The sequence below is a fragment of the Malaya genurostris genome, chromosome 1 (genome assembly GCF_030247185.1).
Source record: "Malaya genurostris strain Urasoe2022 chromosome 1, Malgen_1.1, whole genome shotgun sequence".
Taxonomy (NCBI): Eukaryota; Metazoa; Arthropoda; class Insecta; order Diptera; family Culicidae; genus Malaya; species Malaya genurostris.
The window spans coordinates 53,634,489-53,656,265 of record NC_080570.1 but is presented as its reverse complement, the minus strand read 5'-3'; the positions used below and the strand labels follow the sequence as shown (position 1 = coordinate 53,656,265).

General features: G+C 37.8%; 2 protein-coding genes across 4 annotated transcripts in view; one reads left to right on the top strand and one right to left on the bottom strand.

Annotated features, from left to right (window-relative positions):
• LOC131439615 (RNA helicase aquarius) overlaps positions 1-21,777 on the bottom strand; it is a 211,167-nt gene that overhangs the window by 172,376 nt on the left and 17,014 nt on the right. The gene's annotated exons all lie outside the window — the stretch shown is intronic.
• Positions 1-21,777, top strand: part of LOC131439621 (probable G-protein coupled receptor Mth-like 5) — a 53,819-nt gene that overhangs the window by 24,450 nt on the left and 7,592 nt on the right. For 2 of the 3 annotated variants that reach the window (XM_058610881.1, XM_058610873.1), the window contains exon 2: positions 15,993-16,526. In XM_058610881.1, coding sequence (XP_058466864.1) covers positions 16,316-16,526 — 211 coding nt within the window. In that variant the 5' untranslated portion in view covers positions 15,993-16,315. The remainder of the gene's footprint in view (positions 1-15,992; positions 16,527-21,777) is intronic. The other variant, XM_058610889.1, reaches the window with a different exon arrangement.

Here is a 21,777-nt window from a genome sequence, read left to right as displayed (position 1 = left end):
TTGCACGGTATTTTGTTTCGTTCGTGTTCAGACTTCATTCGACACAGTCGAAGATCGACACAGTCGGGACGACAGAAATAAAGACAATACAGTGTAGTGAACAATAGTGTATTCAAAATGAACAAAAACGATCTATTTCGATGTCTGAAATTTTGCCTTCGCAATCAAATTTATTTTGTGTTGATTTCAAGCACTACAAAGTTAGACCAGTTGCAAAGGAAATAAGAATCTTGCTAAAAAAAACGAATGCGAGACGTGAATGATGTTTGTGAAATACAACAAGATTGCCATGTAAATGACATTAGGTGCCATGTAAATGACATTACGTTCGAGAAAATATGTTATGTTTCATTACGGAGAAATTTTTTCCATCGAAAAGGAATCCGCCACACATGTTTTTTTCCTTGTATCCGTAAAGGCGTGCGAGTGGTACGTATGAGACTACATAAGACAATTCCATCTTTCGTAGTTTGTGGTCAGGGAGAAAGGTTTCCTTGTAAATCGCTGGTTACATACGAGAATCAACTGATTACAAATCAACGTTCCGTGCACAACCTGCTCACTAAGGTAAACCTACGGCACTTAAACTGCGAAACAGATTTCTTCAATCAAAGATTAGGTTCTTAATGAAAAATACTTTGCAAGCAAAAAAATAGCATCCGAATTAACCATTACTGATTGGTACGTTGTTTACATTAAAACATGGTTGTTAAGACTGTTATTCCGAGCATAGTCTCCAAAATTGATTCTATCGTTATGTAAAATCTAGAAATGAAGTTTCAGGAAATAACTGGTATCGTAAAGATATCAAAATAAAGTGAAATCAAAATTTAGCATGAGTATTTGAAAATAAAAAAATGGGTTGCAAAGTGAGTACAGCGTCTTCTCACAGCTGCACCGCGTCACAAGTCGAATTGCTACCGCATCCACCAATCGTTAAATTTAGCCCTCAGCGACTGTTTTCTGTTCTCAAATTTGAAAAATAAGCTTGTTGGAACGCCGTTGGAACAATTGTATTACACAGTTCCAAAAAAAACTTGTGATTTTACATCTTATAAAATGCACATAAATTGAGCGTTGTATTTCACTCAAATTTATATTCAAAAATGTGATTTGAAAATTACATGGTTTGAAATTGAATGAAATAAAAAACAAAATATCTATAGCAACAACGAGACTTGTTGACTCGAGTATGTTCCGATTCTGTTCCGGACCTGAAGATTTCCCGCATTGTGATATCAAATACAAACGAAACACCGTTTTTGATGGTAGAGTTCTCATTTGCACTCTTGTCGTAAACAATAAAGCTCCGGGATTAGACAGAATTAAGTTCAACGTGTTGGAAAATCTGCCTAACCCTGCCAAAACGCGCTTGTTGAAACTTTATTCAATAAATTTCTTGGAGGTAATATTGTCCCACATGACTGGAGACAAGTGAGAGTGATAAGCCATTCAAAAACCTGTTTCAATCCACCTAGTGGTGTAATGATGCCTTTCTCATATCAATCATACTATCATATATAATACTGTGGTATTCTTCAAAATAATTCTCCTGGGTTCTTGAAAGAATAACCGAAATCTGTTTGTTTGACCGTCTACTGATAAAAACTATGAATTGGAAAAGATTTGAGGTCGATTTAGAATTTCAGGTTTTTCCCCATTTTCAGTGATGGTATACAATTTTTAACACACTTTATCCTATATTTCCGGATCCGGAAGTCGGATCCGCATGAAATTCAGGAGTTACGCATGGGACCACAGGACTATTCATTTGAATCTAAGTTTGTGAAAATCGGTCACGCCATCTATGAGAAAAATTAGAACACATATTTTCTTTTTTTATGCATATTTTACCCCATAACTCCCGAACCAGAAGTCGGATCCAAAAAATATTCAGGAATTTTGTATGGGACCTCAGGACATTTCATTTGAACCTAAGTTTGTGAAAATCAGTTCAACCATCTCTGAGAAAAAAGTAAGTGCACTTATTTTAACAATTTTTTGCACATTTTACCCCATAATTCCGGAACCGAAAGTCGGATCCAAATTATATTTAGGAATTTTGTATGGAACCACAAGACCTCTCATTTGAATCTAAGTTTGTGAAAATCGGTCGCGCCATCTGTGAGAAAAATTAGAACACATATTTTCATTTTTTTGCACATTTTACCCCATAACTCCCGAACCGGAAGTCGGATCCAAATAATATTCAGGAATTTTGTATAGGACCACAAGACCTTTCATTTGAACCTAAGTTTGTGAAAATCGGTTCAGCCATCTCTGAGAAAAGTTAGTGCATTTATTTTCACAATTTTTTGCACATTTTACCCCATAATTCCGGAACCGGAAGTCGGATCCAAATAATATTCAGGAATTTTGTACGGGACCACAAGACCTTTCATTTGAGTTTGTGAAAATCGGTTCAGCCATCTCCGAGAAAAGTTAGTGCAAACAAACGTTACATACACACATACGCACATACACACACACATACACACACACAGACATTTTGTGTACTCGACGAACTGAGTCGAATGGTATATGACACTCGGCCCTCCGGGCCTCGGTTCAAAAGTCGGTTTTCACAGTGATTGCATAACCTTTCTATATGAGAAAGGCAAAACCAGGAAAATCAGCCTTCGACCATAATTCATATCGGCCGATTGCTATGTTTTTCTGTATTCGTTCGGAAATTGATCGAAAAAATGATTATCTTTCGTCTAGCCAATTGGGTTGAGACTAATGGCTTGCTTTCAGATACACAATTTGGTTTCCACAAAGGCAAAGAATCGAACGATTGTCTTGCGATGCTCTCAACAGTAATTCAAGTGGCATTTGATCGTGAAGAGAAAATGGCGTCAGTTTTCCCAGACATTAAGCGGACTTTTGACTCAGTTTCCATAAACGTCCTATCTGAGAAGCTGCATCAGCATGGTCTTTCGCTAGTTTGGAACAACTTTTTGTATAATCTATTGTCTGAAAAACACATGTATTTAGCGGATAGCTATTTGTCGACAATACGATTCAGTTACATGGGTCTTCCTCAGGGCTCAAGGTGAAGCCCCCTTTTATACATTTTTTACGTGAACAGCATTGATGAATGTATCAACACGTCTTGCACGCTAAGACAACTTACCGACGACAGCGTTGTGTCTACTATAGGACCTACAAAGCTGGCGATTCCCAAGGACCATCACAAGATACTCTCAACGACTTGTCAATATGGACTCTTCAAATCGATGGGTATCGAGTTCTCTACGGAGAAAAGGAAGCGAAAGCCAGCACAACTACAGCTTCAATTAAGGGGTGAAACCATTGCTCGGGATTTCACATTCAAATATCTCGGGGTCTGGTTCGACTCCAAAGGCACCTGAGGATGTTCTGTTAGGTATCTGAAGCAAGAATACCAGCGGAGAATCAATTTTCATCGCACAATAACCGGATCATGGGCTTTGGCGACGAACACTCATATCATTAAGCTGGAAAGAATCCAATATTTGCGTATTGCCTTAGGTTCCATGCAGTCGACTCATACGATGAGTTTTGATGGTCTGTCGGGTGTCTTACCATTGAAAACCCTATTCTGGGATCTCTCATATCGACTGCTTATCCGATGCGATATATTGAATCCGATGGTGCTTGAAAACTTCGAAAAGCTTGTCGAACTTAATTCACAAACCTGTTATGTTATATCCTGCTGGAACCTGTGGCGACGGTTATCAGAACATCGAGCATTTCTTGTGTTCGTGCGTAGAATATCGCCAGTTCGGAGCTATTGGAATCCCTCGAGACTCTAGGTAAACCAGCTGAGGTTCCGGTTCGAGATGTGTTGGCAAGTCGAGATAGTTCATATAAGCACCTCGGCGAATGACCAAACGGTTAAAGCCGAGGCCCTAAATAAACGAATAATAATAAAGTTCATATAAGCTTCTCTTATAGCAGTACTTTAAACACATTAATATGCAAGTGTAATCTATTATATCTTGCTCAAAAAGTTCCTCCTGTTTCTCGGAAATGAATCAACTGTGACTAAGAATAATCTTCATCTACAGATTCGTCACATCCGCCCGATTATCCCCCGTCCCTGTTCGCCATCTCCATGGGAACTAACAAGATTTTTTTTTGTCACTAACTTTTTCGCTCTCCTGTCTCTTCACAATCTCGATACCAACTAATTAGACCTTTGTCGTTCTTAGCCATTTCGTTCCCATGTCCCCTTTTTCCACAACATTTGCTTCTCTACGTTTCTTTCATTCTCTTCGGCTTCATCACCATTATCGCCCACGGAAAGCCGTTCCAGTCGATGACCAACATGCGGGTCACCCGCCGGATCTTCGTAACCTGGGGATGTTTCACGCGGACCCACAGGAACAAACGAATAGCAGCTACTGCCGACCACCAACTGGAGAGTTCCGGCAATCAGCACACAACAACGTGAACCGAACACACAATATTATACTTCAAGAAACTATCCTGGTCTTAAGTACCGTTAAGAAATGCCTTCGGCATCTTAGAGCTAAAGCAGTGCCTTATTAAATATATTGTTAAAGAAAAAAAGCTAAAGAAGTTGTTCCTTTTCTAGTCGCGCTTGTTTTACCGTGCTTTGAGCAACACAAATCGTTCCATCCAATTCAGGATAATCCGAGTTGCATCCAATCCCGAATAAGATCCAATCCAGCTGAATGCGTGAAAGTTCGAATGGTTCCTAGCCAATAACGAAAGGAATAACAAAAAGTCGCTACTGCACTGCTCGGGGCATTTTCTTTTCAACCACTTCGATAGAAAAGTCTGACAAGCCACGTTCGTTGTACGAACTTTTCTGTGCAATCAACCGAAGAGGTTTGTTTTTTTTTTTGTCTTTGGTATTGAGTAATGTTCGAATGTTTCTACGATTCTCCGGTGAATTGGATCAAACACAACTTATTTTTGAGCAACATAATAGAGCAGGGAATGTGTCGTACCCCGAGATGCTATAATTCAAATTAGAAATAGCAGTTCGTGTTTTATGTTCCTTAACCAACCCGCTCTCAAACATTTTCCCTTTTTTCAACGCTATTTTCAACGAATATAAAAAGGCGGAAAAACTGACAGTTCACTGCTTCGGCTGTTCCGGCTTGAATAGAGGACGGAAACGGAAGCGCTTCACATATTGCACCGGGCTTTTGCTGGGTTATGCAACAAGAATGGCATCATAATCGATAGGGAACCAAAGAGACCAAAACCTTGACCGAAATTTATCAATACACAATGCAATTCCAGTGGTTTTCGTTCCATGAACATCGTACATCGAGAACATTGACCCAACTTGTGGTATTTCTATGCGGTGGTGTCCTTCCTCTGTGCTAAACTTGAAATAGTAACCCGATGGTTGATGGCACTGCAATCTGAAAGGCAAATGCTCCCGGAATAGTTTACCGAAAGAGAGAAATGTGACACAGTATTATTTTTTATGGTTCAATAAATTGTGGCGTTCGTAGCAAAGTTCTACTAACAAGAACAAGGTTTCTTGCCACAGTCATCTTGAATTTCAAAACTGAAATTGTTTTTTGAGCAAGTACCAGAGACTCCAAGATGAAAATCAACAATACGATAATAGTATTGTACTTCTCACGTCTTAGAAACAGTAAATTCAGTAGAAACGGTAAAAATGTTTTCTTGGTTTTAAGTGGATGTAAGGTGAGTGGCGTCATCTCGTCGGTAATAGTAACAACTAAACTGAAAAAATATCATCCGAAATGATGTCCCGTCCGCGAAATTTTTAAGCACTCAAATCGGTATTCCCTGATTGAATACCAGAGCTTTTCAAAGTGTATTCTAAAAACATAAAATACGGTTATTATCGATTATTAGGTAAAAATTTCTGAACCGATTTTCGACTAAATTACAGACTCAATCGTGGTAATAGACCGGCAAACGACAAAAACCACATAGCTGACATCATACTCTCGAAAGACATTAATTTAGGAATTTGAAGGCTTATGAGTGAATGTATTGATGCTTTTCTCGATAATGATCTGGATCGTCTTACTTCGATTTGGATAAAACTTTGCACACGTCTTCAGCATGACGAACCATCTGTTTTGCACGGATGGAGAGACAAATTCGACGCTAAATTGTTTTTTAAAAAGGGCGAATCAAATGTATGTTTGCATGAGAATTTTTCAAATAGTGGCAACCCGGAAATGTAAATTGATAGAAAAAATGGTCTCGAAGAAAAACTGGTAAGAAATCGATTGAGCACTAGAAGAAATATGCACTGGAAAAAATTGTCGAATGCTTCTTCAAAAATTAGGGAAAAAAAACGAAAAGAGACAAAACAAATATCTTAAATCAGCGTTTGACGGAAAAGCGGTGAGTGAAATAGACTTGTGATGCGACGGATAGTGTTTACTGGTGGAGCGAATTCCATAAAGCTATGACTATAATTGAACTGCGTGGTGCACAGCTGAACATGCTCGGTTGTACTTTTCCTTTAGGCTTATTATTTCTTCGAGTGTTACATGCAGGGTTAATTGGCAAAATGATTTCCCCGGATGGGAGCTAGCTACGGGATCGAGTTCCGTTTCAGCAACTTTTTCGCGGGTTTTATTTCACAGTTGTATTCACGTGTCATTTTTCCTATCTGTTTTCTTCGTTAGATACTGATCAAATTTTAAACTAGCTCCAGACGGCCCCACGTTTTAGCAAGACTAAAACAAATCGTTTAGAAGCAAATATATAAAAAGAATCCCTGATTTTTTCTTAAAATTTAATCTAAACTTCAACTTAAGGTGAAATGTAGTGCCAGAAAATTCGCCCAAAATTTTAAGGATCAAGAGTAAACCAAGTTAACTTGTGTTGGTGTAATTTGTGTATTACGTACATTTTATTTGTTACGTATGTCATAGATCTATGTATTCATATAGAGTGTTAAGCCTGGCTTTTTAGATGAAATATCAGTTTTGATCAATTTTTCACCAACGTTTGATGGAAAATTGCTTACATTCTATGAATGTAGATTTTAATTCCCTAGAAAAAAGTTAGCAACAATGCTTCAATGCATTTGTATTAGATTACGCTACACATAATAAACAAAGCTAAATATTTTCTGTTACAAAAGCAGTTTTCCGGGAAAATAAATAGTTTTACAACATTCCATATCCATTGCCTTTCACGTGTTAAATTATAGGTTTCTGCCAAGTATTTTTCCTGGTCGTCAAGCGACCGATACCAGGATGTAGACCATGTTCGATGTACATTCTATTATGTCTGTCTGGCGTTTTAGAATGACTAAAACAAGATTCAGAGTGGCGAAATGGTAGCGCGTATGCACGGAATGCATAAGAAATCAGGTTCGAGTCCTGTCTCTGAGCGTATCTTTTTCCAAAAATTTATCTTTTCTGTTAGTTTTTCATTCATTTGGCTTCTCCAATATACGTTTCCGCTCCGTCATTGCAAAAACTGAACTTAGTTATGGCGGCTTTACGTCAAATAACTTAAATTAATAAATCGTTAATATGAAACAGTTCTACTTCAAGAATGTAATATCAAATTTGTGTTTTTCCTGATTATAAGTTACAATACTCTTTTGCATAAATGCACGCAATGACGCAGGCCCGTGCGCAGGAATCATCCATGGGGGGGGGGGGGGGGGGGGGTTTCGAGGGGAGAGGGGGGTGTCCAAAAATGTAAAACGAATTCTGACAGGATCGTGCGGGGGGGTTTCAAATTATGTCAGTTTATAAATTGATAAAAAATTGATAAAAAAATATGAATTGTCAAGTTATTTGCACTTTAATATAATAAGTAATCCATTGTTCATGAAACTTAATTTTTAAAAAATTCTTCATGGGGGGGGTTAAAACCCCCAAAACCCCCCCCCTGCGCACGGGCCTGCAATGACGGCATGTTTGTTTGACTCAAAAAATTGCGATTAGTTTGGTTCCTTTAGAAATCATTCACCTATCTGTTACTATGAGAATTCACACACTGAAAATGCAATCTCTCTACTTTTTGACATCTTTATACTTAATGTTGAGTTATTTTGAATCTTTTCTTTCATTAGCTCTCTCCATTGTTGTCAAAACACAATGAGCATTAACACCCAACAGCAAAAGTTTCGCTCAATAATCTAAAATTAAGTAACCCTTGTTTAACTCGAAATTGTGTGAATATAACTCAGCTATGGAATAAATATAACTTACTATTGAGTAATAAATTTATTTATATAACTTGTGTGAATATAACTTAGCTGTTTAGTAAATATAATCTACTATTGAGAAGATGTAACTCACCTTTAAGTATATTTTTGCTTGTGCCTTATGAAAAATACTAATAGAATCATTTTACCTAAAAATAGGTTATTGAACGGAGCTCCGAAATTGAATGGAAAATATTCAAAACTAAATAGTTTTGCGGTTCCGTGTAGGTTGAACGACAAAAATCCAACGTTACAACAATACTCTACCGGTCAAGGAAGAATTCTCGAATATTCACGCCACAATGATAGCAAGCGGCCGCTATTGTAACCACGTTGTTGCGTACAAGTTCTGCTTGTACACAACGTTGGGCAAACATGGTTGAGTTTTTGATGTGAGTGCTTAGAGTTCGTCGGCTAACGCAACGTTCGGTCGGTAATCATTAAATCGGTCACTGTTTCGAAAGGAAACTGTGCTAAATTCTATTTAGTCTTGTATCTTTTTTTTTTTTTGTTTCAATTATAGAGGCTTTAACATCTTAGGTCATTCGCCTCTTCGGACCAGAAAATCTTTCTGACCCTATGTGCGGGGTTGGGAATCGAACCCAGGCGGGCTGCGTGAAAGGCATCGACTATCCCATCACGCTATACCCGTCCCCCTGTCTTGTATCTAATGATGTCTGATTTTTGTTAAAAAATCGATTATCTTGCAATCGATTAGTTGTTCGAGAGCTTGATTTGAACCATTGATCAATCAAATTTTTCAGATCAATCGATTAACAGCACGTGCAACAGGGGACGGGTATAGCGGGATGGGTAAGTCGATGCCTTTCACCCAACCCGCCTGGGTTCGATTCCCAACCCCGCACATAGGGTCAGAAAGTTTTTCTAGCCCGAAAAGGCGAATGACATTTAGGTTGAAACCTTTATGATCGGAACGAAAAAAAAATCATGTGCAACTCAGTATATGTGGTATTGATTTTCGATAATACGATAATCGTACAGTGTACAATACTAGCAGTATTGCAAAAAGCAGCGCAAATAAAGGGTGATTTTTAAGAGGTATAGAATTTGGTTTTAAAAAAATCAAAAAGTTTGAGAAAATTCATGAAATCTTCATTGAAATCGATAGAACGATCAATACAATTTAATGTTTGAAGATGATTGCAAATTGCAAATGTTGGCCGCGGCTCCGCTCTAGATGGCCCATGCGCAAGGTCCAATTTTGACCACTCTCTCCACGCCGGTATTTTGCGAAAAATGTCACCGGACCATAATTCACACCGGACAGTGACTTTTTTGAGATACATTGGTAGTACCAGAAATTAGCTTCGTCGCTGAACACAATTTTCGAGTAATAATTCGAGATCATCCTCCAACTTTACCAGTGTCTATTTATGATTAAATTATAGTCCAAACGATGATTCATGATTACAGATCAAACTGAACAAGTTTGACAATGACACAAGACACGATTCACGCGTGAACTGTCAAAAACAGTGTTGCCAACAAGATACCATCAAAAACATCAGTAATTCAGTACCGTCTAACAAACTGAGGTCTGCCACGGGAGCCAAATAACGCCACTTAGCTCCAATCAGATTTGCTGTGTCGCTATATTCAAAGACTCAATTTTTTCAGATAGCTGATTCAGATAGCGAATCGAAATTTATCTAACTTTCTTTCTGAAAGTTATATTAAACTTAAAAATTAGAGGTTAAATTCTCCCTAGTATGGTATTGTCACACTCAATTAACCATGTCACTGCTGAAGACATATGAAAAGTTCCAACCATGGAAAATAAAAACTTACGGCCTATGTTTTTGAATTGGAGAAGCGTTTTGAATAAAGGATTCAACAAACAATTTCCGCTTCAAGATGCACTTGTCTTGTGCAGCCCCCAAGTGACGTGCAATCGCAGTTTTGCTTTATCTCGGTACAGAGATTTGAGTCGGGTACGGAAAATATTCTCGAGGCGAAAAGAACGACAGTACGACAGAAGATCCACAAAACAATACATGGGGAACTGAGAATACTGTTCTATAAATAATGTCAGGGATAAATTCAAGTGGTTCTGTCATAGATGTGGAAAATTGCTAGAAGGTCTCTGGAATTTCAAGGTTACCTTGCATGAAGTTTAAAACGACATGCTGACTAACTAAATAATTTAAAAATCTTATATTTAGAAAAAATAGTGAGAATAAGAACTCGCGTGTGATCAGTATCTGTCAAATCAAAACGTAAATATTAACCAGTGACACGATCTAACTATCTGTTCAAAAGATGAAAACTCGTAATCATAGATGAATGTCGATAGAGTTGTCGTTAAAACAAAAAAAAAGAAAATGTCAGACACAAACAAAAACTTGGAGGATCATGTAGGATAACAGTGCGTCATCAGACTGAAATTAAGACTCATCAGTTCGTAGAAAACTTGCAAGAAGAAAAATAAAACTCACCCGCGTCCACTTCACTTCATAAACGACCGCGCGACGATTGTGTAATTATAGTTTTATAAACGAAGAGTAAAACAGCGAGCGACCAAACATTTCAGTATAGGATATAAGAAGTAAGAAAAGAAAACAAAAAGGTTTTGATGCTTCTGTGAAAGTTGAAAGTTTCACATATAATGATGCAATCTGTCTGCTCCGCACAAGTGCAGAGCAGAGCGGTATCAGTCTGCGGCAAAACAAAACCGCAAAAATGCTCTAGATACAAACAATTTTCACATTTCAACTATGATTCAAAAACAGAAACAGGTTCGTGGTGAATGGTTGACCGACGACGTTCCATTGCTCCAAATAAAATCAGAAGAAAAAGCAATTATCGTACGAATGGCCATTTCAATCAAGTATCACCACCCTGTAGTTTGCAATGTATTCGAAGCCCTTCCGAAGAATGCCGAGAGCACAGCGAACAACGAATATGGAAGATCGGCTTCATGTGTTTGAAGAGTAAAAGGCTCGTACTTCCACCGGGTTGTAGCATGTCGAGCGCCGACCCGACGCCAACTCATGTCAAACTTTTGGAGTCATAAAATTCAATTTCACGAAACGATACCGTAGGAATAATTAGCGAAAACGGTGGAATAAAAATAAAAACAGACGAACAAAAACAAGCATAGTAAATTAGGTGAAACTCGGGTTAAAATAAAAACACAGTTCACTAAACTTTGAAACCATTTTTTTTCGTTGTCCCATATTAGGTTATTGTTTAAAAGTTGCTAGTTGAATTAACCGGTTAACGAACTTGGAAGCTGCGCTGTTCCAAAACCAATAAAATTTTTATTGATCGAAGCAAAAGGACCGCTTCATAGTGCAAATGAAACAATCAGGATCGGTTGAAGTACGACACGCGCTCGATCAGGGTTCGATCGGGTGCGCATGGTTATCAAATTATCATAAGCATGGAATTGCGATCAAATTAACAAGTTACATCGCAGGTCGATACGAACCATAGAGACAACGTGCTAAATTAAGAAATCGTTTGCAATTAGATTTCTGGACTTTTTTTGTAGTTAATCGAGCGAACGTAATGAAATGATAGCTGAGAAATGAAAGTCGATGACTGTGTAAGGCTGTGAATGCCACTTGCGATGCGCATCACACAGTAGACAGTATTCGAAAATGGGTATTTTGCCTTTCTCACAAAGAAAGGATATGCAATTGTGAAAACTGAGTGTCATATACCATTCGGATCAGTTCGTCGAGATCAACAAATGACTGCGTGTGTGACAATTATTGACACTCAATTTTCTCGGAGATGGCTGAACCGATTTTCACAAACTTAAATGTAAATGAAAGGCCTAATGGTCCCATACAAAGTTCCTGAATTTTGTTTGAATCCGACTTCCGGTTACGAAAGGGAGATATTCACAGAAAATTTGAAAATAATATAACTAACTAAACCGATTATCACGAACATAAATTCAAATAGAAGCTATTACAGCCCCATACACAGTTCCGGAATTAAAGGGCGGTGTGTGTTACAAAACGTAAATAATGTCACTCACTTTTCTCGAAAATGGCTCAACTGATTTTCCATTCAATTTGAGAGGTCTCAAGATATCATAAAAATATCCTGATCTTTATACAGATCCGGCCTGAGGGTCCAGAGATAGGGTTCTTTGAGTCAAATTGTCGATTTCAAGAGTATTCCTTTCATAAGTAGCCATGTGATTAGAGACGTATTCGCTAAATTGGCTAATATATTTCTCTACTTTTCAAATTATGATAACCGATTACTAAATAAAATCATACCATATTATCATAAAACCAAATTGAAATGAAATAATAAGAAATTGTTGAATTTTACTCAAGTCCAATTTATAGTTCTATTGGAAGTACAAATTAATTCGGTCCGTATTTTTGCGATCAAAAATGCATTGATTTCAAAATAATTAAAAGATTAATCAATGTATTGCTAGTTACTACTTTTTCCAACTTCTCAGGCAATTTCCATCTCTAAAAAATGTCTCGTCTTTTGAGGTGACCCATGTTTGAAGCCAGTTTTCAATTTCTGTATCCATCGAAACAACCAGTAATCAGAAGGAGCATTGTCAGAAGAATAAGGCGGGTGCGCTACCAAATATTTTTTCACGACTTTTGCATAAGGCATAAGGCCGACCGTTCTTCTCGAAATAAACGGCTCAAAACGCATCAATTGCAGACTATACCACCTTTTTGGTCTAACCAGATGCACAACATGACCATGTTGAAATCGATGGGAACAATTGAAGTTGATGCAGAGAGCGACCTAAAACAAGTTTCATTCATTCTAGGCTGCGCAGTTGGATTTTACTATCAGTAAATGGAATAGTTTTTGATACTTTCTCTGATATTTTCTCTCATTAAAATTATTGCAACACGTACCGTGTGTGATTCTGCAAGCGAACCAATTTTAACTCTCTTTTGTCTTGTCTTTTTAATTTGTGTGTTAAAATTATTTTTTTTTTCAGGCCTATTTGCGTACAAGCTTTACGTGGCCGAATTAGCCGATTTTTTAAATAAATAATTTTTCGAAGTGGATCTCGTTGTCACTCTTTTTCTAGGAGGAGAAGAGCTTCCATTTCCCTCCTGCGAGGGTTGAGGGGCACTTTGTTCGTGGCTCGTCTCGTCCTCCATTGCCGCATCGGTTGTTTTGTTGTTGATTTCCGTCTTCTTTTCGTTTTCCTTGTTGTTCGCAGTCTTGAGCTCGTTGCTAGTTGCTGTAGGAGCGTCTTGTTGTAGTGTTGGTTTGCAGTTGGTTGGTTGTGTGTTGGTTGCAGTTGTTGGTTGGTTTGATGGTGAAACAGGAGTACTACGCTCACTAGTTTTCGTTGTTGAACGGTTGACCTTGTCTTTTGTTGAAGATGTTCTTTTCGCAGTTTCAGTGCAAGGTTTACCGTAGTGTGCAGGTTGTTCACAAAACTGACATGTAACCAGTTGATTTTCATACGTAATCAGCGTTTTACACGGATGTTTCCCGTCTTGATTACAAATGATGTAAGATGGAATTGCTTTACGTAGTTGCATACGTACCACTCGCACGCCATTCCGGATACCCGGAAAAAAATTCCGCCATACTTCCCTTTCGATGGAAAGAACTTCACCGTACTGCGACATAGTTTCCCGAACATACTCATCGGTGGACTGCGGGGGAAGGTCATGCACGCGTACTTGTATGGCATTGTCCACCATGTGCACAGGAATTTTGTATTTAATGTTGTCACACTCAACGCTGTGCACCTCGTTGTTAACCGAAGCGAATGCAATTGCATCGCTTTCACGTTTAAACATAATGTACACACAGTTAGACGCCTTGTTGAATTGAATCTCAGTTACATTATTAGCGTCTAGATGCATTCGTTCTTTAAGTAAGATTTCAATTTCATTTGCTGCTGGTCTAACTTTGCAACGCTTGAAATCTATACAAATTGAATTTGGCCTTGTTGGCCAAGTTTCAGGCTTTGTTAAATCGTATTTGACCATTCCGTACACTCTATTGTTCACTGCACTGTATTGTCTTTGTTTCTTTTGCTTCGACCGCAAACGATTTTCGACTGCGTTGGCTGAGATGCGAGCACGAACTGAGTGTGTTAAAATGATTGTGTCGTGAGTTAGACATACTGTAGTATAGGTGCACCGTTACAATTCTGGAAGTAAATAAATGAAATCTTGCGCAATGCACTCAATATATCATCTAATGAAAATGATTTTAGATATTCAGAAGTGTGGAGAAACGCGTTAGTTTTATTCGTATTCACGTCATCCAGTTATGTCTCTGACATTACCCACCCGCTGTATACTTCGCTGTTCATTGAATCAGTGGTGATGAAGGGTTTCGAAATCTTACCGCAGCTACAAATTGCATCCCAGACCATAGTTTTCTTACCAAATTTTTCGACTTCAATCGATGTCTCGGACTGGTTTAACACTTGCCCTTCTCGCACCGTATAATATCGCGGTCCCGGCAAGGATTTGTAAACGAGTTTCACGTAGGTTTCGTCGTCCATGATTATGCAGTTCAAATTTCCAGCAAGAATCGTATTGCACAGCTTTCGAACCCTCGGCCTGATCGATGCTACTTGTTTCGGACTACGTTTTGGTTGTTTCTGTTTCTTATAGGTTCGAAGATTCAAACGTTCTTTAGCACGAAGAACATTTGACTTCGAAGTGTCCACTTTTTTGGCCTCATCCCGACCCGAAACCTTCTTTTGCTAGAACGCCTTCAGTAAACGTTTATCCAACTGAGGGTTAGCAGGACCTTTTTTTCGACTCGTTTTCGGTTTATCCTCAAAGGTTAACACCTCACCGAACTTCCTCCTTCCATTTTTGCAATCTTTCTTAGTGACAGTCCGCGTTCTGTGCCCGATTTGTACACAATTTTTCGACGTTGTTCTACTGAAAGTCCACGCATTTCGAAACAAACGAATGAAAACGAATAAACAACTGCACAAGTGGTTAGAGAATAGTGTAAACAACAGGACGCAGCCATAAAAGTTGACAGATTCTGAACCATTGCGAAATGGCAGCGGTTTTTGGTTGCGTCTATACTTTTGGGAGTCTTTATTACAAACCAGGAGCTCCCCAAAAGCTTTAGCACCTCAAAAAAAGTCCCTATACCGAATTGGAACCACATCGGACCATGGGAAGGCTACCGTCCCGGTGGTCAAAGTTTGAAAATTGGTGATGTTTTTAGGATCTTTTTTCAAAACAGAAAAAATGTTTTTCTAGATGACACAAAATCTCGACGTTTCATGCATTTTTCAATTCGTAACATTCGATGTAACAAATATGATATATGTTCACATGCGCTAAGGCAGTTGATATGCCGTAAGAGGTCTTGAATTGGTTCAATATACTGACGCTAAGAGCTAATTTACCAGTGCAATTAAATTTTATTGTACTGGAAAGTATTTTAAACTTCGCAGTTGAACAAATACCCGCAAACTAGGCACAGTAAAAAACTTATCGCTATATCTCGCTAACTGATGAAAAAGGAAACAGAAAATAAATTTTCTTTATCGACAATCGATTGACAAAAATGACTGTACAAATTGTGTGCTCTTCTTTTTACTTCTTATCTTGTTGAGAATTTCAGTTACCCAGCGTTCTGTTGGAAATTCACAATCGAGATCCCAACTTTCCGCAAAATAACGCTAGAAAAAGAATGGTGAAATTAATTAGATTTTGAACGAACCGTTAAACTCCTTTTTTCGCGAATAAACGAACTTTCCTTGTGTGGCATTCGCAGATTTCACCGAAGGCCAGCGGGAAAATTTATTCGCATGGTTTCATTGATAATTGCACTACTCTGATTCTCTTTTATCTTGTAGATTTCATTTCAGGTCAGATTCAACCCCAAGCAAGTGAAAATGCGTTGAATGCTAGTCGTAAAATATTTCGCTTTAATTTGTCAAACCGACGTCATATTCAAATGAAATCACGAAGGCTGAAAAGTGCACCACCAGACTCGAGTGAAGGATATAGAAACAATACCAGCAGCAGCCACCAAATCTACCTTAAGCCTCCTTATCTTGATACTCGCCCACGGATAGCCAACACCGTCGTCGGTTGAGCAAACGACAGTGAGGATTGCAAGCACAGCCCGACGACAAAGGAATCCTTTCCATCCCATCCCACACACACTCGCAGGAAAATGTTGCAACCACTGCTGGGTGGATGGTCTCCTGGCAAAAGGTTAATCCTGCTTCTAATGATCGAGCTGGTCACCGTGGCGGTCGGGTACGTGTCGTCCGATCCGGCCCCATCCAAGTACAATCCGAATGCGGTTCGTATTAACAAGTGCTGCGAAAAGTTTGAGGTCATGCTGGATGGCAAGTGCACCGTTGCGGAGAGCATCAATGCAAGTAAGTACAGACGTTATTTGGGTAAGTTTGCTATAGTTGAAAAATGTTCAGAGCATGAGAGAGTTTTGCTGGCCGCATGACGGGATAATGGTTCTGCGAATGCTGCAAACGAATTCATTATTCTTATTCATGACGGTGATATGATTTATGCTTCGACTTGGTGTGCAGCTTCACCATGTGGAAGTTTTTGGTCCGGAGTTGTTTGGGAATTTTTCGTCATAGTTTCAATTCATGTATTACTGAAGCTCAAATCTGTAAATAAACTACGATAAATATCCATTAACAAAGAATGTTGAACTCAGCTCATAAAAATGTTATGTGCACAATTTTTTTTTCCAAAAGATGAAGTTCATTAAAATTATCACTTTAAACGAGGGTATGCGAATTTGCTTACGGCAGTAAAAGACTTGTTTATCTTTCACTCATCTAGAAACGAAAACGCTATTCAACTTATCAAAACACATCTCATAATGAGGCAGCAGCCGCAGTACCATTTTTTCGGGACTGGGATCATCGGATCAGACGAGCGTCATCTGTTCGGATTTTCTCGTTTTTATTCCGCATGAATCGCTTCCAATCGGTTAGATTCCCACAAAAACCACCAAAAAAAAGCATCATCAGGAACTCCGAATTCCGGGGACGACGCGACAAATTTTTTGACGAGTCGGCCCATTAACTGAAAATGGGGAGAAATTTAATTACGGCTGCAAAAACAGGCCAACCTGTAAACCGGCCTACCAGTTTCGCTTCGGCGGTGTTCCACTCTTCGCATCCGCGAATCAAAGCAATCAAAAGGAAAACTTTTCGTCGTAAGAAAATTTCCTGCTAGATGGAAACAAAATTGAGACTGGATGGATGTGGAATTTGTAGTACCGGTCATTTAGCACTCCGAACGAAGAGTGCCGTACTTCAGCTGGAACGACTAGAAATTTAATTAAACAGGACACAGCTGAGTGGGGAAACTTTTGAGTAACATTTAACTGAGATGCGAGCTGTTTATAAGATTTTATTTATTTACTTTTACTATTTTTAGAAGTAACTTAAGAATTTTCATCTCGTTTTCTTTCTACGTTGATAGGAACTAAATTGAACTCGTAGTTCTCTGATTTAATCATTCGACAAACGCAACGAATTCAGCTTTACAACATTGAAAATAACAAATATATTTGATATTTTCGAAACATTCTTATAAAATAGCTGTTCTACTTTCTGTCATTATCAAGCGAGAAACGGATCAAAAATCTATTTTAAGTGGTTTTACAATCTCGTGGATAAGCAGTTTGGGCAAAGTGCACATGACTTATATCATATTTGTTTATGTTTCGTCTTCGACGCATCAGTGCATTAGCAGATTACGATGAGTCGAAGATGAAACGTAAGAAAATGAAATTATTCATTACCTACGAGGTATTAAAACCCCTGAATGACTACAATCTGCGTAGCGGCGCCAGAATGCCATTAAATTCTTTCGTTCTTTCGATGCTAATACACTGAAGTCTCTTTTTACGCGGGGGATACGTAGTACAGCGTAAAAAACGCGCAAAAAAAACGCGTTACTTCGGAAAATTCACGTAAAAGAACCTCGTAACTTCGGAAATCCGCGTAAAGAAAACCTCAAAGCTAAAGAAATTTTTTTTGATGCCAAATATCTTAGAAATGCAATCTCAAAAAAAAAATGAAATGAAATGTAATCTCAAAAAAAAATTTTTTTTGTGAAGATCGATTTTGGGAATTTGAGACCGCGTAACTTCGGAAATCCGCGTAGAAAAAAACTGCAAAATAGAAGAAATTTTTTTTTAATGCCGAATTTCCTAGAAATGTATGAAACGTCGAAATCTGGTGTAATTTGAACATATTTTTTTTGAAAAATAAAATGGAAAATTTGCCAAGTTTCGAAGAGTTGACTTGAAAAACATTTCTAAGACAAAGCAAGAAAACCGCATAACTTTTTAAATCTACGTACAAAACCGCGTAAAAAAGACCTCAGTGTAAGTGTTTTGCTTTACAGTATTAGTTTTACGTCTGCTTAGTGAATTCCTAATATTGATCCGCGCGGTGGCACTAGCAATTCAACATAATCTGCTAATGCACTGATCAGTCGAAGGCGAATAACGAACATCGGTAAACAAATTTGACTGCCAAATGATGTGACGATACCTCTTCTTATTGACGTCTATGTGAAATATAGATGAAAATTCTTTCCGGCCTTTCTCTTTAGAAATGTAATAGAATTTCTGGGGAAACCGACTTTCGAATAAAGCCTCTTAAACCCATAGTGTTATATACCATTCGAAATAGCTCGACGAGATCGGAAAATGTCTGTGTGTGTTTGTGCGTGCACCTTCTAACGATTTTTTTTACCACTCAATTTTCTCGAAGCTGACTGAACCAATTTCAACAAGCTTAACTCGTTTGAAAACTAATATTGAGCCATTGAGATCAAGATCGAAGATCAAGTGGCTGTGACTTCTGGTTCCGGAGATATGATGGTATAAGTGACGTAACCTCAATGTTCAACGTTCTCGTGATGACTGAACCGATTTCATCAAAGTTAGGCTCGTTTGGAAACCACTATTCATTCATTGAACATTGTTTAAAATTCAAATGGCTGTCACCTACGGTTCCGGTTATATAATGGCATAGGTGATGTAAACGTCAAAACTCTTTTTTTGCTCAATTTTCTTCTATATGGATTAATCGATATCAATAATTTTAGTCATTTGGGGGTTTGGCACCTCATGTGACCGTTTTGTGCTGAAGTGCACATAACAAATTTAAAATTTTTTCCGTCTGTTGCATAGCGTTTTCGCTTGAGTACAAAAAAACATCACTAGAAGATTCTGTCAAGAGTTTTTTTCAAACATGAATAAAATCAAAAACTTTCATTGGTATAAACTACCATCACTTTTTCAACAGGTAAACAGGTATGTCAAGCTAATATAGATTTAAATGTGGCAACCCTGCACGCTATACAAAATTGAACAAAGCACGCTGTGTGCTAGGCGGTGGCGTTTTTTTTTCCGTACAGACCGGTTTTGCATAATTATGTATGACAGTTTGGAAGTTTCGATACTCATTGCCCTATAATTTCGGAACCGGAAGTCGGATCTGGATGAAATGGCACAGTAGTCTTTTAAGACATTGAGAGCTTTAATTTGAATCACGATTTGTGAAAACCTGTTTAACCGTTGCTGAGAAATCGAAGTGAGTTCCGTTTTTGGAGGTTTTCTTCACTATTACCGGTGCGTTTGGAAATGGAAATAGGGGACTAGTAGTCCCAAATTAGATTAATATATCCAGTAATTTTATAAAAATGTTCACCTTGTTTCGCCATTACTTTTGAAAAAATTCTCATTAAATTGAAAAATTTTCACTTATCGCGTTGTAATACCGGAACCAAAGGTCGGATCTGGATTAACTTTTCGGAGACATTTTAGAGAATTTCAACCTTACATTTGAATCTTAGTTTGTGAAAATCGGTTAAGAAATTTCCGAAAAAATTGGAGTGCGCATTTCCTCATAGATTTGCACATATTTCCTTGTAATTCCGGAACCGGAAGTCGGAGAAAGAAAAAAACAATAGCGAACTATGGGACCATAAGACCTTTCATTTGAATCTGAGAAAATCGGTTCAGCCATCTCTGAGAAAATCGAGTGACATTATTTGTCACATACACACATAGACATTTGCTCAGTTTGCCGAGTGAGAAACTAAAAAAGGGGGCAAAAAGGATTTTTTTTAAATCAACTTTCTGGGACTTTTCCCAAAAAGTCGATTTAAAAAAAAAAATTTTTTTTCGAGATGACACTAAATCACGACGTTTCATGCAATTCTAAGCCTTTTGAACTACTTGAATCAATCTGAATCAATTGGTGTCAGAATTAGTATCTGAAATTATATAATAAAAGTATGAAATATATTTTCATTAGACTGTTATGAAAGAAGAGAAAGGCATTATCACACCACTAGGTGTGATACTAGGATTAAGAAGGGTTTTATAGTTATGTTCACAAAATTAGTCAAATAAAATATTGAAAAAACGAAAAAATGCACATCGAAATTCTGAAAAAAAGAAACTTTGCGGAACAAAAAAATTCTTACTATAGATTTTTTCTTCTCAGTTGGCTTAACGTAAAGTCAGTTCAACTAAGTTCAGTTTTTGCATATATTGGAGAAGCCAAATGAATGGGAAATTCACAGCAAAGATGATTTAAAAAAAAAAAGATACGCTCCTCTGAGGACTCGAACCTGCGTTCTTATGCATTCCATGCATACGCGCTACCATTTCGCCACCCTAAGCCTTGTGACAGACACAGCTCTAACACACGACTAAGCATGGTAAAGCGTACATCCAACATGGCCCACACGGTTCGAGTCCTGTCTTTGAGCGTATCTTTTTCCAGAAAATATTTTCTGTGAATTTCTCATTCATTTGACTTCTTCAATATGTTTTTCCAATCTGACTATAATTTTTTCACAGCCAGTCTGATATTTTTCGTAAGCACCGCGGCAACTAACGATAGAATATTCTGTAAAATCCTCCAAAATTATTGGATTCTTGGATCACAATGACTTCCAGGTTAGTTCGAATGTCGATAAAAAACACCGGAGAAAAATAGTTTAGACAAGAAACAATTTCAAAAAATTTTCAAAAGTGCTCATCTTACAAGGTGTGAACGGTTTTTTACCGACTGTAATTACTTATTTTGGAGTATTTTTTTCTGTAAATCGACTTTACAATCGATTAAATTTGATTGATTTTGTGAACATCAATAGCGCAACACATTTTGGTAGGATTTGTTATTTTTCGACTATAACCATTTGAAAAAAAAAATTGTAAAATAAGTTTGGCAATTTTTATAAGATAGTTTAGATCAATTTTGGAAAAAGCCGGAAGTATGAAAAGCGGCTCTTTGTGAAAATGTCTACATGTTAAGAAAGTTTTATTCAAATTTGAAAAGATGCTGCCGGATTCGAATACGATTTGGTGCAAAATTTGTCCTATCAAATAAAGACAATTAAAGACGGTTAATTTTACATAGATCTACGATTTAACCCGAACCGATTCTTTGTATCAAGTTGATACAAATCTCAACTTCGAAATAATATTTTAGAAAAAGTAATAAATATTTCGAAAAGTGTTGTTGGCTCATGCTCTATTATCATAAAAATGCACGGAAAAAACTGTTTACAGAATCCTGTGACGTCACTGGTAGCCGTTACAAAACAAAATGTCACACATTAGAACTA